General features: G+C 37.8%; 1 protein-coding gene across 3 annotated transcripts in view; it reads left to right on the top strand.

The window, feature by feature from the left end:
• The window catches only part of C2CD3 (C2 domain containing 3 centriole elongation regulator), a 146907-nt gene that overhangs the window by 49431 nt on the left and 83256 nt on the right, over positions 1–14220 (top strand). For all 3 annotated transcript variants that reach the window (XM_032426881.1, XM_032426883.1, XM_032426884.1), the window contains exons 12-17: positions 1000–1118; positions 2259–2381; positions 5115–5606; positions 8553–8716; positions 10495–10741; positions 13365–13545. In XM_032426881.1, the coding sequence (XP_032282772.1) occupies positions 1000–1118; positions 2259–2381; positions 5115–5606; positions 8553–8716; positions 10495–10741; positions 13365–13545 (1326 nt within the window). The remainder of the gene's footprint in view (positions 1–999; positions 1119–2258; positions 2382–5114; positions 5607–8552; positions 8717–10494; positions 10742–13364; positions 13546–14220) is intronic.

Raw genomic sequence — 14220 nt, 5'->3', positions numbered from 1 at the left:
TATCAGAGATAGCAGTTTTCTCTGTAATGGGGCCTTTTGTGAGGGTTTTCCAGATCCATTTTAAGGGTAGAGAAGTGAATGAACAGGAAGATCATTTTGCAGGTGGGAAATTGTGGCCGAGCTGGTCACTAGTAAGTAATAGAACTGGAGCTTGACCTTATATTCTTTGATTCTAATCCCAAATTCTTTTTTCATTTTTTAAATCTGTTAAAGCCCCATAGCTGTGAGCACAAACTCAAATACTACTTTATCCCATTTACACTTATTATTACAGCAAAAATCCTTTCCCTTCTGTCTAAGAGACAGACATGCCAACTAACATCAGGACCTGGTACCTTGTGTGAATGTGACAGTAGGAGTCCCCCTAGTCTTCAGCCAAAAGATAAACTTATTTTCATTACAGTTTTTTATTCAGTTCTTCTCTTCATTTATGCCTCATTGTCCCACTGCCAGCCCACGCCCTTCTTTTGTTAATACCTACCAACTTGTCTTTTCAAGACAACAAATCAGATTACCTTACAGCCAATGAAGATCTGTCTCTTTTCACATCCTGTAGCAAAACTAGAGCAACATAGCATTGCTTATCTTCTCTGTACTATACCCAGGGTTTTCTCTTTGTCTCTGCTCCTTCAATCCCCACAACCCTAACACTTTTGTGAAATTATGCTTACTAGATTTCTTTTTTTTTTTTTCAAGATTTTATTTGATTATTTGAGAGAGAGAGTGTACAAGCACGGGGAGGGACAGAGGGAGAGGGACAAGCAGACTCCCTCCTAAGCACAGAGCCCAACTGACTGCAGGGTTCAATACCAGGACCCCTGAGATCATGACCTGAGCAGAAGTCAGATGCTTAACAGACTACGCCACCCAGGTGCCTGACTAAATTTCTGAAAGAGATTTTAGTTAGATCAAAAGGGAGGTAGGTGGTGTCAAAGCATGGATTGATGATGGCTCTAGTTGGGTGGCCTGACATGTGCTTATGTTTGGTTCTCCTTACAGTGGTGAACTTCCAGCAGCGATTTGTGTTTCCAGTACAGTTTGGTGGCCCAATGATAGAACACTGGTGGAATTCCAACCTCACTTTCCAAATTTACACAAAGAAAACCCCACAGAAAAAGGTACCTCAGTTGATTTTTGACCTTTGCCTTACCATTTATACTAGGGAATTAGTATAATTAATTACACTAATTAATTAATTAATTAATCAATATACTTTACATTGAATCACCTAGCTAATGACTTCTAATAAAAGAATTGTACGAGCTTTTGGCAGAGAACTTGAGAAAATATTTCTGAAAAGCAAAAATTGTCTATAATCCCATCACCAAGAAATAACTTTGTTAATATTTATGTTTCCCCTTTGTTTGTTTTTTTTTTCAAATAATTACAATACATGTGTAAATCTTTGGCAGTATTAGGATAATTTTATATACAGTTTTTATCCTGCTTTTTTAAAAATTTAACATTATCTTTATAAATATTTGAAGATTTACTATATATTACTTAACACCCTATTTTTACCAAACATTATAATAAATACTGTTTATATTATTTCAGACTTTTGTAAACATTGTTTTAATGACTACATAGTATTGCATTATAGCAGTGTGCTATAATTAACTTAATAATTCCTGATTATTGGACCTCTGGTTATTTCTAATTGTTAATTTTTAAAATATACATATTTGTGTATAAGCTTTTTATGTACTTGTTACTTTAGTGTAAATTCTCAGAAGTGGAATTACTGGGCTAAAGAGTGAATATTTGAAGCTTTTAATATTTACTGCCAAATTTGCTGTCCAGAAGAATGTTGCCGGTTTATTTTCCCAGCTTCACACATTTATGATAGCCTCTGTTTCTCCATAACCTTGATAGCATCAGATATATTAAGTTTTATAATTTTTCTAGCTTAATGACAAAAATTTGTGTCATCTAAATGTTATTTTTTATTTTTAATTGTGAGGTTGAATACTTTTTGTAAAGAACTAACTCTTAAAAATAGAAAAAGAGTATCTTCCAACCTCTTGGTGACTCATGAAACCCTCTATAATCTTCTAGAGAGAAGTAGTGAAACCCAGGATGGGGACCAAAATGTGGCAGAACATAGGTTGCCACTTAAAGTTGCTTCAGTCAAATAGTTAAGCTATTTACTCCATAAAGCATGGCTTCCCTTCTAAGCTGTCCTTTGTTGTCAATTCAGTTAAAATCCCCTGTGTCTTGTCTTTAACCTAAATTTTTTTCTCTCTTTCTCCTCTCAGCCAGAAGTCATTGGATCTGCCTCACTGCCTTTACGAACTGTCATTCAGTCTGAGTTGCTTTCTTTCAGTAACCAGCTTCCGGTGCAACAGGAGAATGGTCAGACTCCACTGGGCCCCCTTAAGGTACATAGATACACATTCAGGTAGTCAAGTATTTACGGAGCATGTATTACTGACTAGCACTGAACAAGAAAATCAGGGTCTCTCCTCTTGTAGCTTCTATTAAAATAAGGCAGCAGAGGGCTGCCTGGGTGGCTTAGTTGGTTAAGTGTCTGCCTTTGGCTCAGGTCATGAACCTGGGTTCCTGGGATTGAGCCCCACATCGGGCTCCCTGTTCAGTGGGGAGCCTGCTTCTTCCTCTCCCCGTTGCTTGTGCTCTCTTGCTCTCGCTCTCTCTCTCTGACAAATAAATAAATAAAATCTTTAAAAACAGGGCAGCAGAATTGCTGTGAAGGAAATAAACAGTACAATGTGAAAGTGAATACCTGGGAGGAAGTAGGGGATGGTGGTCAGAGAAGGTCTAAGAAAGTGACATTTTAGGTAAGATTTGAAGGAGAGGAAGAGGCCACCAAGTAGAAAGTAGAGGGAAGATAATTCCAAAGAAAGGGAATAACACATGCAGAGGCCCTAAAGCAGGAATGTTGCCGTAGGATAGCGAGCCAAGAGGGAGAATGGTAGAAAATAAGACTGGACAGGCAGGTGGAAGGCATATCATTCAGAGCTTTGTAGGTCTACGTAAATGGTTTAGATTTTATACTAAGAGCCAAGAAAGGACATCAAAATGTGAGAATGACAATTGATTTACTTTTTTTTTTAATTTATTTATTCGAGAGGGAGAGAGAATCTGAAGCAGACTTCACACTGAGCATGGAGCCCAATGTGGGGCTCAATCCCACGACCCTGAGATCACAACATAAGCCGAAACCAAGAGTCAGATGTTTAACCAACTGCACCACCTAGGCGCCCCTGATCTACATTTTTAAAAGATAACTGTGTGGAGAATAGATTGTAGGGGACGAGAAGAAAAACAGAGACATTAGTCCAGAAAAGAGAGAACTGATGGCTTGGACTAGAGTAGTGGCAGTTGAACAAGGAGAGAAGTGACTGAGTTTGTGGTCTGGTGGAATGAATTCTGATGTATAATTCATTGGAGAGAGGGTTCTTTCCTTGTCTTCAGAAGCTACAGGATTTCTTAGGTGGCAGAATTTGAATGTGTGGCTTCAGTAGGGCTTGGTCTTATTATTCTGGTGATCTTTTAAAATAATCACAGCCATATCTATGACATTTCCATGGCTCTCCATTATCCAAAAGACAAAAATACAGGGCTCACCATAAGGCCCTAGCCTATCACTTACAGCTTTCCTACCAATAGCCATGTCAAACTATGTAAAGAATCAGTAAGGTATCATGCTGGTTTTATACCTCCATGCTTTTGGTCTTGACTTTCATGCTGCTCCCTCTTCTTGGAAGCCCTCTCTGTGTACTTCCTGGTCTTCTCGATAATAAATACCATTTAGTTTTAAAGACTGGTGTGATTGTCATTATGAAAAATTAACATCACATTACTCTTCCACTATCAAAGTTTTATTTTTTGTTCGCCTAGTTCATTCTGGACTGCAAGGTTAAAATCAGAAAAGAGGAATTAATGGAACTGATGGACTAGAAATTGTTTCTGTCCTGGCTCTCTTGAGAGAAGTACTGTTCTAGATAGATTGCTGTCCATATTCAGTATTGTGAAAGAACTTCACTGTGGGTTTTAAATTAAAGGGAACAGCAAGTCCCCTTTATCCCTAATGACTTTAAACCTAGAGAAAAATTGCAAAAATAGTACAAAGAACTCACATACCCTTTACCTAGACTCACCAATTACTAACATTTGTCACATTTGCTTTATAATTATCTACCTCCTGTCTCTCCCTTTCTCACTGTCTTTTTTTCTTTGTCTCCCTCTGCATTCTCCCACACACCAACCCACAATTTTTTTCTGAACTATTTGAGAATATGTTATAGACATCATACATCTTCCCCCCTAAATTCTTGTATTTCCTAAGAACAAGGACATGATCATACACAACACTGTACAGTTATAAAAAACAACTTAACCTTGATAATGTCCATAGGCCATATGCAGAGTTCACCAATTGTGCCAATACGTCCGTTTATAGAATTTTTTTTTCCAGTCCAGGATTATCTATTACATTTGTCATCTCTCTCTAATCTCCTTTCGTCTGGAACAGTTTTGTAACCCTCCTTTGTCTTTCAGTACTTTGATATTTTTTAAAAATAAGGCCTATTATTTTGTAGAATGTCCTCCATTGGCGTTTACCTGAATCAGTTACCACTATAATGATTGTAACATGATGATTTTCTAACTCCTCCCTTTCTTATGTTTTTACTAATTGCATTCTACTATACAGAAGAGTTGTCCTTTTTCCCATATTTATTTACATTGATATAGACTTAAGGATTTTTACATTATTCAGTAGGTTATAATCCATTACTATTATTATTCATTTTAATGCTCAAATTGTCCCAGATTTGGCCGATATGAGCTCCTTTGATTGAATTCTGTATCCTCTCTCCTTTCGATATGTCTCCATCCTTTTTTGAGCACTTCCTTATTTTCCAGCAGAAGATGATGTTCCACGTTCATCTTGTATTATTGATAAATCATCTGTCTAGCTTTTCTTAATCCTGATAAGGTAATGTATATACAGTCTATTAGTGTTCTTACTATTATGGTATTTGAGAATGAGTTAATTATTTCCTAACAATCTGATTTGCCTCTAGCTCCAAAATTCTGATTCTGATTTCAGAAGACATACTTGCTAACTCTCTTCCTTTTGTGTTTTATAGGTAACTGTAGAGCTTATTATAGATAACAAGGATTTCACTGGTGTGAATACTAAATTAAGTAGCAGCACCCAACATAGCCCATGTGCTCTTGCAAGTCCAGATAAGACACTATCAGAATCTGGTCAATATGTTACCTGTACCAAAAATCCAGAGAACCTAAATCAAATTCAAAAAGAAGCTGCAAAGAAAGTGCAAAATTTGGTGCTCCCCAGCCCAAAGTCACCAAGTCCTGTTGCACCAAATCCTTCAACCTTCATGGCTGTGCCACCCTCTCACAATTTAGCAAATCAGACAAATGGGTCAACAAAAGAGACTGCTTTGCTGTTGCATGTGCTGTTGATGGTGCCAGATGGGAAAGATTTCATTACTGGAGAATCTGACAAACAACCACCGTGCAATATTTATTTAAATTGCAAACTTTTCAGCACAGAGGAAGTCACCAGATCTGTCATCGCATGGGGCACAACACAACCAGTCTTTAACTTTTTTCAGGTAACTGTATATATCTTAACCTTCCATATCCATTAAGGATGTATGGGGGTGGAGACAAGTAGGTTTCCCAAATCATAATTCCATTATAAAAGAAACCTAGAATGTTCAGACTGGGAGAGACCTTTGTAATTATCTGCCATGCAGATCCATTCCCACTGTGGGATTGGAAGAGGAAAAGACATTGTCAACATTTTAAAACTTATGTCTTCATTTCCTTCTGTTCTGTCTCAGTTGAGATGGTTTCCTACTGTTTCTTTTGCTTGAGTTCTGAATTCTATTCCTTTCTGCTTCCTCTAGAACTAAACTTTCCCCCTTTCTTTTCTGTATCTCCAAACTCTTCTTTTAACTCTAGTTAACTTTTTTATATATTTTTTTCTCTCCTTTATTCCTCTACTTATTTCAATACTTATCTTGCTTGATTTCTTTGTAGGATTTGATGCTATTGCTTAAATTGTTTCCTTTCTTGATTTTTGTAACTCTACTCTCTTATTTTCTTCCTGAATCAACAACTGTTCTTTTTCAGTGTGTGGGCCAGTAGGAAAAGAGTAGTGACCCCAGCACTGCTTTCTCCTTTTCTCTTACCTTTAATTATTGGTGCTCCTGTTCATTGCTCCTTGGCTCTCTTCCAAACCAACCCTCTTTTCCCATGGTCACTACTTCTATTCCCATAGCTTCAGCTATTATTTTTATGAAGATAACTTCCAAATCCATACTTCCATGTAGGCCAGACATTTCTGATCAGGTTTCTGATCTCTCTGTCTAGCTGCTGGTCATCATCCCCAGATGTCTCAAAAGCACTTTACACTTGGCTTAGACCTAATGCACTGCCTGGCATATCGGAGGTATTGAATAAAGATGTCTAAATGAAAAAAGGAATTCAAATGTGTCCAAATCTGAATTTATTATTCCTTCCAAATCTGTTCCACCTCCTCCTTTCTGCCCTAATTCATATTGTAATCTACTCAGAAACCCAAGCAGAACCTGAAAGGTATCCTTGACTCTTTATTACATAATTATTCACCAAATCCAATAGATGCTGCTAACTTAATTATCTCCAGAATGAATCTTTTTGTACCTCAACTAAGTTGCCAGTGCTTTCATTCAGGCCCTCTTTCTCATTCCAGATGGTCTTCAGTCTAGTCTGTTTCTGGTCTTTCCCTCTCCATTCCTTTTTGTACCAGTAGGAATGATCTTTCTAAAACATTAACCTGAACATTTTTCTCCCCTGCTTTAAACTTTTCAGTGATTCCCCATGGCCTTCAGAATAGAGTCCAGATGTTTAGTGTGAACTACAAGACCCTTTAAGAACTGTCTTCCCGGGGCGCCTGGGTGGCTCAGTTGGTTAAGCAACTGCCTTCAGCTCAGGTCATGATCCTGGAGTCCCGGGATCGAGTCCCGCATCGGGCTCCCTGCTCGGCAGGGAGTCTGCTTCTCCCTCTGACCCTCCTCCCTCTCATGCTCTCTGTCTCTCATTCTCTCTCTCTCAAATGAATAAATAAAATCTTTAAAAAAAAAAATAAAAAAAAAAAAAGAACTGTCTTCCCTTCAGAACTCTTCCCTTCACACTAGGTAGTGAAGCTATGTTCAGCTACTGGAGGTTTCGTAAACGTTCTCTTTCCCTACCGCTGTGTCTTTACATGTACTTTTCCTTCTGCCTTGCAATTCCTTCTCAGCCTTCATGACTCCTATTAGGCAGAGCTTTTTATACTAGTTACCTTCTTTTTTTTTTTAAGACTTTATTTATTTGAGAGAGAGAATGAGAGAGAGAGAGCACATGAGAAGGGGGAGGGTCAGAGGGAGAAGCAGACTCCCCACTGAGCAGGGAGCCCGATGCGGGACTCGATCCTGGGACTCCAGGATCATGACCTGAGCCAAAGGCAGTCGCCCAACCAACTGAGCTACTGAGGCACCCTATACTAGTTAACTTCTGCTTATCCTTAAGAATTTAGGGTTACTTTCTGCCAGCAGCTTTCTCTGAAATCTCCCTATTTGTAGGTTAGGTCGCTGTGTTTTCACTTATTTTGATTTCACAGAACAGAAATATGCTCAGGGTACCTTATGTAATTGGAGTTTCTTAGATGGATACAAAAGTAGGTGAGCTCAGGTTCTCTGCTCTTCTGGTGTCTTCCTCTCATCTTGCCGTACATCATTTCTGGTTTCACCCTTTTTCCTTTCATGTTTTCTATTGGTTTCATCCTGGGGCTTGGGCTTATCTCTCCTGTGCTGATGCAGTTATACTACCCTTCAAATTGGTGGGCCCTTGATTCTGCCTTTAATTTAACTGACTCGCTCTTGGCTGCAGATCTCTGCTTCTCTTTGTGACTTTTCCTTTCTCTTTCAGCTACCAGCTGACTGGCCAGTTCTCGAATAATTTTACATTGAAAATCCAGTTGAACATTTGGCTTGTTATTTACCATGACATTGGGTTGGGCAGAGCTTTTTGCACTAGGCCATACCATCCAACCAGTAGGATTGGCTGCTCTTTGATTAGGTGCTCAACCCTTGTCTAATCAGTAGCCATCTTTCTTTCAAAAACATCTGGGGGTTGGGAGGGGCAGGAAAAAAAGTCTGTCTCACAGAGGGGTTTACAAATGGGTCATTTTGCCTTAGAAAGGCTTGGATGAGGCGATGAGGCGGCAGGCAGTGATTGACATGTCCAGCAACCTTCTCTGTGTCCTCAAAGCCCTGTCTATATGAGCTTTGTCATCAGAGAACTCATACCATTTTGTATTTGGCCTTTATATGTTGGTCACTTACACCAGACTGGCTTCTCTTGAGGATACAGAGTGGGTTTTATTTTAATGTCTTCAGCTTCTAGCACTGTGCAGGGCTTTCAGTTCAAATTGGGCTTTCAGTTAGTACTTGTTAAATAAAAGCATAGATTAATCCTTTGTCTCAGGTGTGGGTTTTTATTTTGTTTTGTTTTTTGATTGCTCCTCTCCCCAGGTGATTCCTGTCTCTCTGTCTTCCAAATACCTGGAAAGGCTGAAGGACAATGTGATGGTAATTGAAACATGGAACAAGTTGCGGAGCCCAGGACAGGACAAGTTGCAGGACAAGTTGCTCGGGCTGGTGAAACTCCCCCTCCATCAGTTTTACATGTCATTCAAGTAAATAGGATCTTTTGGAGTATTCTTTACTTTACATCTTTATCTTTGTATAGACTGAAGAGAAATTCTTTTGGTTTGCAAAAATGACTAGCCCAATAATACCTTGGAGGACTTTTCTCAATTTCACCACAGTCGCTGCAATTTCTCCTCTGTTAAAACAGTTTTACAGATACTGCTTACCATGTTTCAGGCCCTATGCTAAGAACCTTACATACATCAAGTCATTTAATCCTCACAACAGTTTTCTAAGGCAGGTAATTTTTATTTCCCCTATTTTACAGATGTGTTAACAAAGGCACAGAGGATTTAAATAACTTGTTATATATATTGTAAGTAGTAGAACCAGGGTTAGAACCCAGAGAGTTCTACTGCTTCACCAAGAAGCTCTACTGCCAAAGGTTATCACCTCACAAAACTAATGGTTTAGTTCTCTGTCACAAAAATGTTAGTACTGTTTACTTCAGCTATTTGCAAGATTTCTATACTGAGTGTTGTCTTTTGGACCTTCACATTTGATCACTGTACCTCACTTTTCACTGTGCAACACCCCCATAAGGTATTGATTTATCTGAAGGGTATTTCTGTCCTCACTACAGACTGTTCATTTTTTCTTTTGGTTCAAGGTACTGATCTTTAGTTATTTTAGCACTGACTTCTTTCCTAACAGCCTTCTTATGGTTCTGTGTTTTATATGCTGTTATTTCACATTTTACAGAGAACCTTTTGTGGGCACAGTTTCACGTGAGCCTTTCTATAACCCCAGGAAGTATTATCATTATCCCCTTTTTACAAATGAGGAAACTTATCCTTTGACTTGCCGAAGTCAGCCTCTCTGGCTTTCTTTTCATCATCTGTAAAATGAGGGTGATGCTAGACCCCCTGTCTCCCCTATGGCACAATTGTGACAATCCAGTGAGAAAACAAGTGGGTAAGCCTTCTGTGAACAGTGAAATACTTAGGCTGGTAACACTGGAAAGCATGGTCAGGCTAAGGAGTGCTGCTGGAATCATGCCTCTGTCAGCTATAGGCTTTTTCCCCTTTTTTAGTTGTGAAATTAGTGTGGTCTGGTACTTCCCTTCCCTTCTCATTTCATTAGACCCCATTCTTTGCTGAAAGAGCGTAAAACAATAGTAGCTACTAGTTAATGAGTACTTTCATGTACTAAGTATTATAGTTGGTATTTTAGGTTTGTTATCTCAGCTAATCTTAACAACTGCCCTTTAATGGAAGTTTTATTACCTACATTTTACAGAAGGGGAAACAGAAAGGTTAAATTGATTATTAGAGTCATTCAGCAAGTTAGTGTCAGAGCTAAGATTCAGCATGGTATAATGAAGAGCATTTGGACTTTTTCTCATCTATTAATAGTGGATAATATCAACTTTTGCAGTGTTAGAAGGGTTATAGATGGCAGATATTATTGGTAATATTATCCAGATCTCATCTGCCAGACTCCAAAGTCCATTTCAAATTGACCACACTGCCTCCAGCAAGTCTGTACTGAGATAGCGCTCGATCCCAGATGCTGGGCTTGGGGTCATGGTGATAACAGACATAAATCAGACTGCTTTCAAATTGCTACATTTGTAACTTAACTGCCTGGTAATTTTTATTTGATGAGCTATGGTAAAATCATATGTTTTTTTCAAACTAATATTTTCTAGTTGTAGACCCATTTTTAATAAACTGAGAAAATAAGCCAAGTAGGAAATGCAGCAGCAACTCTGTGACATGACTGATGGTTGTTATTTGCTCATTCGCCATTTCTCTCCCTCTAGAGATCCCAGAATTTCTCGCTTGCTGCTTGATGCTCAGTACCCAGTTGTTGCTGTTGACAGCTACATGCCTGTGATTGATGTGTTCTCAGGCCACCAAAACGGGAGTCTTCGCGTCTTCTTAGCCATGGGTTCTTCAGATCAGATAATGGCACTACAAAGATTAAAGAACAAAGAAGGAACACTTCCTCCCTTCAGCCCTAGGCCAGCCCATTTTCTGGATCAGCCATTTATAGCATCTGTTAATATGGTAATGATTAAACACTTGATAGTTTACAAAAACCATAATCTCATTTTAAGGTGTACAACGATGCTTTAATATATACGTAATATTGTGAAAGGATTACCACAGTGAAGCCATTTAACATATCAGTCACTTCACCTATTTACCTTTTTATGTGTGAAGTGAGAACAGTTAAGGTCTATTAGCAAATTTTAAGTTTCATAATCTCATTTTATCTTGCGTGTTTTAATGAAACCATTGCCCCAAATCCTTATTTCAGTAGTGAAAAGGAACATATTTGCACTCCGATGCATGCTGTAGATCCAAGGAATTATTTGTTTTGTGGTTTAAATATATATCTGTCCCTCTGAAATTTTTGGATTTATAAAGAAACTCTAATTGGACAACCACATCCTAATCGTCTAATTTACTAACTTAATTAATTGCCTCTTTAAAAATTGGGGTGAACCTAAGACTGCATTTTAAAAGGTCTTAACTAAAAAGAAGATAATCCAGGAGGGAAAAATAGGGGTGGGAGGTTGACAATGATCCCAAATGTAGGCCCGCAAAATCTTATTCTGTTTCTTAACCAAATCCACGTTGGAAAGTTACAGTAAAGTTTCTTGCTCTTCTACAAGTAAATTCTTAAAAGTAATTTGTTTTGTACGGTGTTGAACAATTGAGAAAGCACATTGATATACTTTTACATGTTTATTTCCCTAGTACTACATGAGGGGAACCATTGTCATTCACTTTTCAGGTGGTGAAACAGAGTCAAAAGAAGTTAATGTTATTTGTCCAGGGTCATATAGCTAAGAATGGGAAAATCAGAGTTTAGACACAGGCCTTTTTTTTTTTTTTTTTTTTAGAGAGAGAGAGAGCACGTGCAGGTAGGGGGAAGAGCAGAGGGGGAGAGAGAGAATCTCAAGCAGACTTCCTGCTATGGAGCCCTATGCAGGGCTCAGTCTTAACAACCATGATCATGACCTGAGCTGAAATCAAAAGTCAGACACTTAACCTACTGAGCCACCAGGCGCCCCCCAGACACTGGCCTTTTGACTTAAAAGTCCAATCTTCATTCTATTGTATCATGTCCTAGTGTATTTTACCTTTGACCAGTATAGCCAAATCTCAGTCTCCACATGATTTAAGTACATTATGTTTTTAAATCTGAATCTGAATGACAAATGTGATGTCTCTAACAGAGAAAGATTAGGAAAATGTCTATGAGTAGGTTATTGTTTATTCGTATGTTATGAACTCCAAACTTTACTGTTTCTATTAGATACTAGTGTCTATTACTAGATAATAGTAGCTTTTTAAATTTAAATACGACAGAAAAGCACAAAGAAAATTTATCTATAATATCCCCAAGTCTGTTTAGTGTTATATGGCCCTCACATTGCAGTGTAGACTCAGGTTTTGTTAAATTCCATACCAAAAGTTAGAAAATATTACTATGAGCATAAAAGAACTCTTGGAAAGATTAGATATCTGTAATAGTTGTTTTTCTTCCTGCACTCATGTCCCTTATCCATTTCAGCATCTGCAGAACTGAATTATTAAATTACTCTAATACTGTATGACCAAATTAAGCAGCTGCTGAGATTATGAGAGGTTTTTTTTTTTTAACCCATATTTTTCTTCTCTGGGGAAACAAACTGAAAGTTCTCTGTTTCCCTAAGGAAGGTTTTGGAGCAGATATTGCTGATAGGTTTTTAGAATACAAAGTAAAGACCTTATGCAATTTCTATTCCGAATTCATGGGATTAGTACTTAGAATGTTAAACACATATAAATCATACAGTTTGACCCCTATCTGAATCCTGAATTCCCTCTTTGAATAGTCCCAATTATCAGTTGTCTCGTGTCTGTTGAAGCTGTATAGAGTAGAGGTAAAGAGCTTCGCTGTAGAGTCAGACTACCTGAATTCAAACCCTGGTTCCGCTGTTGTTAGCTATGCATGTTAAATTAGCTACTACAAGTGAAGGGCTTATTATAGTGCCTGGCTATAGTAAATAATAAAAACCTTAAATTGTTATTAGTATAGGTTACCTTCAGTAATGGTATGTTCACAACCTCCCCTACTAGTCCTTACCATTAATGAATAGTCTCAGTGTTATTCCCAACTTTATTAAAAATAGTATGTAAATTGGGGCATCTGGCTAGCTCAGTCAGTAGAGTGTGCGACTCTTGATCTCAGGGTCGTGAGTTCAAGCCCTACATTGGGCATGGAGCCTACTTAAAAAAAATTAGTATATTAATACCTATTTGCTTCATGTGTATATTTTTTATCCTATTAAGATCTTCTTAATGTATTCTATTCTTAGTGTACTAAGAATCAGAAGCCAGTGTTGAATTTTATTAAATACCTCTTTAGCATTTATTGAGATAGTCATGTTTTTAATGCAGTGAATTACATTTATGGATTTTCTAATATTGACCAAGTCTCACAGTCTAGAGTATATCCACCTTGATCTGATTACAGTGAGCAGTTGTGAGATGTATACACAATGAAAATTAAGAATCTGTTTTAGTATCAACTAATTATACCTATTTCTTCATGTAGACTCAGATTTCATAGAGAAACAGGAATATTCTAAGAAACTTTTTCTTTAAAGCTCACCAGTATCTCTATTTCATTTAATAGGCGGAGGACCAAAGAAATGGATTGATGGAGCATCACTTTGAGCTCCATGTAGAGAAAGTTAAAGGACTAGCCCCTCTTCAGGCAACAGTCTGGGGAGAAGCAGATTGTTATGTCCAATACTACTTTCCAGTTCAAGACTCCCAATCCAGTGTGCTAAAAGGACCTGAGTTCCCTGAAAATGGTAGGTTTGGGAGGTTAGAGTTTCTCATTCTTGTGTGGTTCTTTCATTGGCTATACTTAGAATTTTGTTTTTTCCTGAGTGAATTTTGTGTTCCTAAATGTTCCTAGTCTTAACCTGGATAGTACAGGAGATGGGCTAAGTTTTTATTTTTCTTTTCTTATGTTATTTCTTGTAATTTTTTATTTTGATATGATTTCAAATTTACAGAAAATTTAACAAAAATGGTACAAAGAACTTAACATACTATCTTACTACTTACTACTTTACCTAGATCCACAAGTTATTTATATTTTGCCCCATCTTATATCATTTACATGCCTACTCACTCTTATCTATACACATACAGTTGATTCTCATTACTCATGGTAGTTCTATTCTATATAACATAGCAATGTCAGGGACACTGAATTAGAGCATACTGAACTATTGCTTTTAGGGGAAATATGTAGATATATATATATCTCACATAGATCATAATTGTAAATCCTAAAACAACTTATTCGAGTAGATTTTACTTTATTTTACAAAAGAGAGAACAAGGTTCAGAAATGTTAAGTGACTGAAGCTGCCCCAGTGACAATAACAAGGTGCACATTCAGACCCCATCCAACTGGCCCCAGAGCCAGATATTCTTGCACTACACCACACTAGCCTCTCCCATCTCCATCATCTGAT

The sequence above is a fragment of the Phoca vitulina genome, unplaced genomic scaffold, assembly GCF_004348235.1.
Source record: "Phoca vitulina isolate PV1807 unplaced genomic scaffold, GSC_HSeal_1.0 scaffold36, whole genome shotgun sequence".
NCBI lineage: Eukaryota > Metazoa > Chordata > Mammalia > Carnivora > Phocidae > Phoca > Phoca vitulina.
Note: the sequence above shows the minus strand (reverse complement) of the source record. Positions and strands in the feature narration are given on the sequence as shown.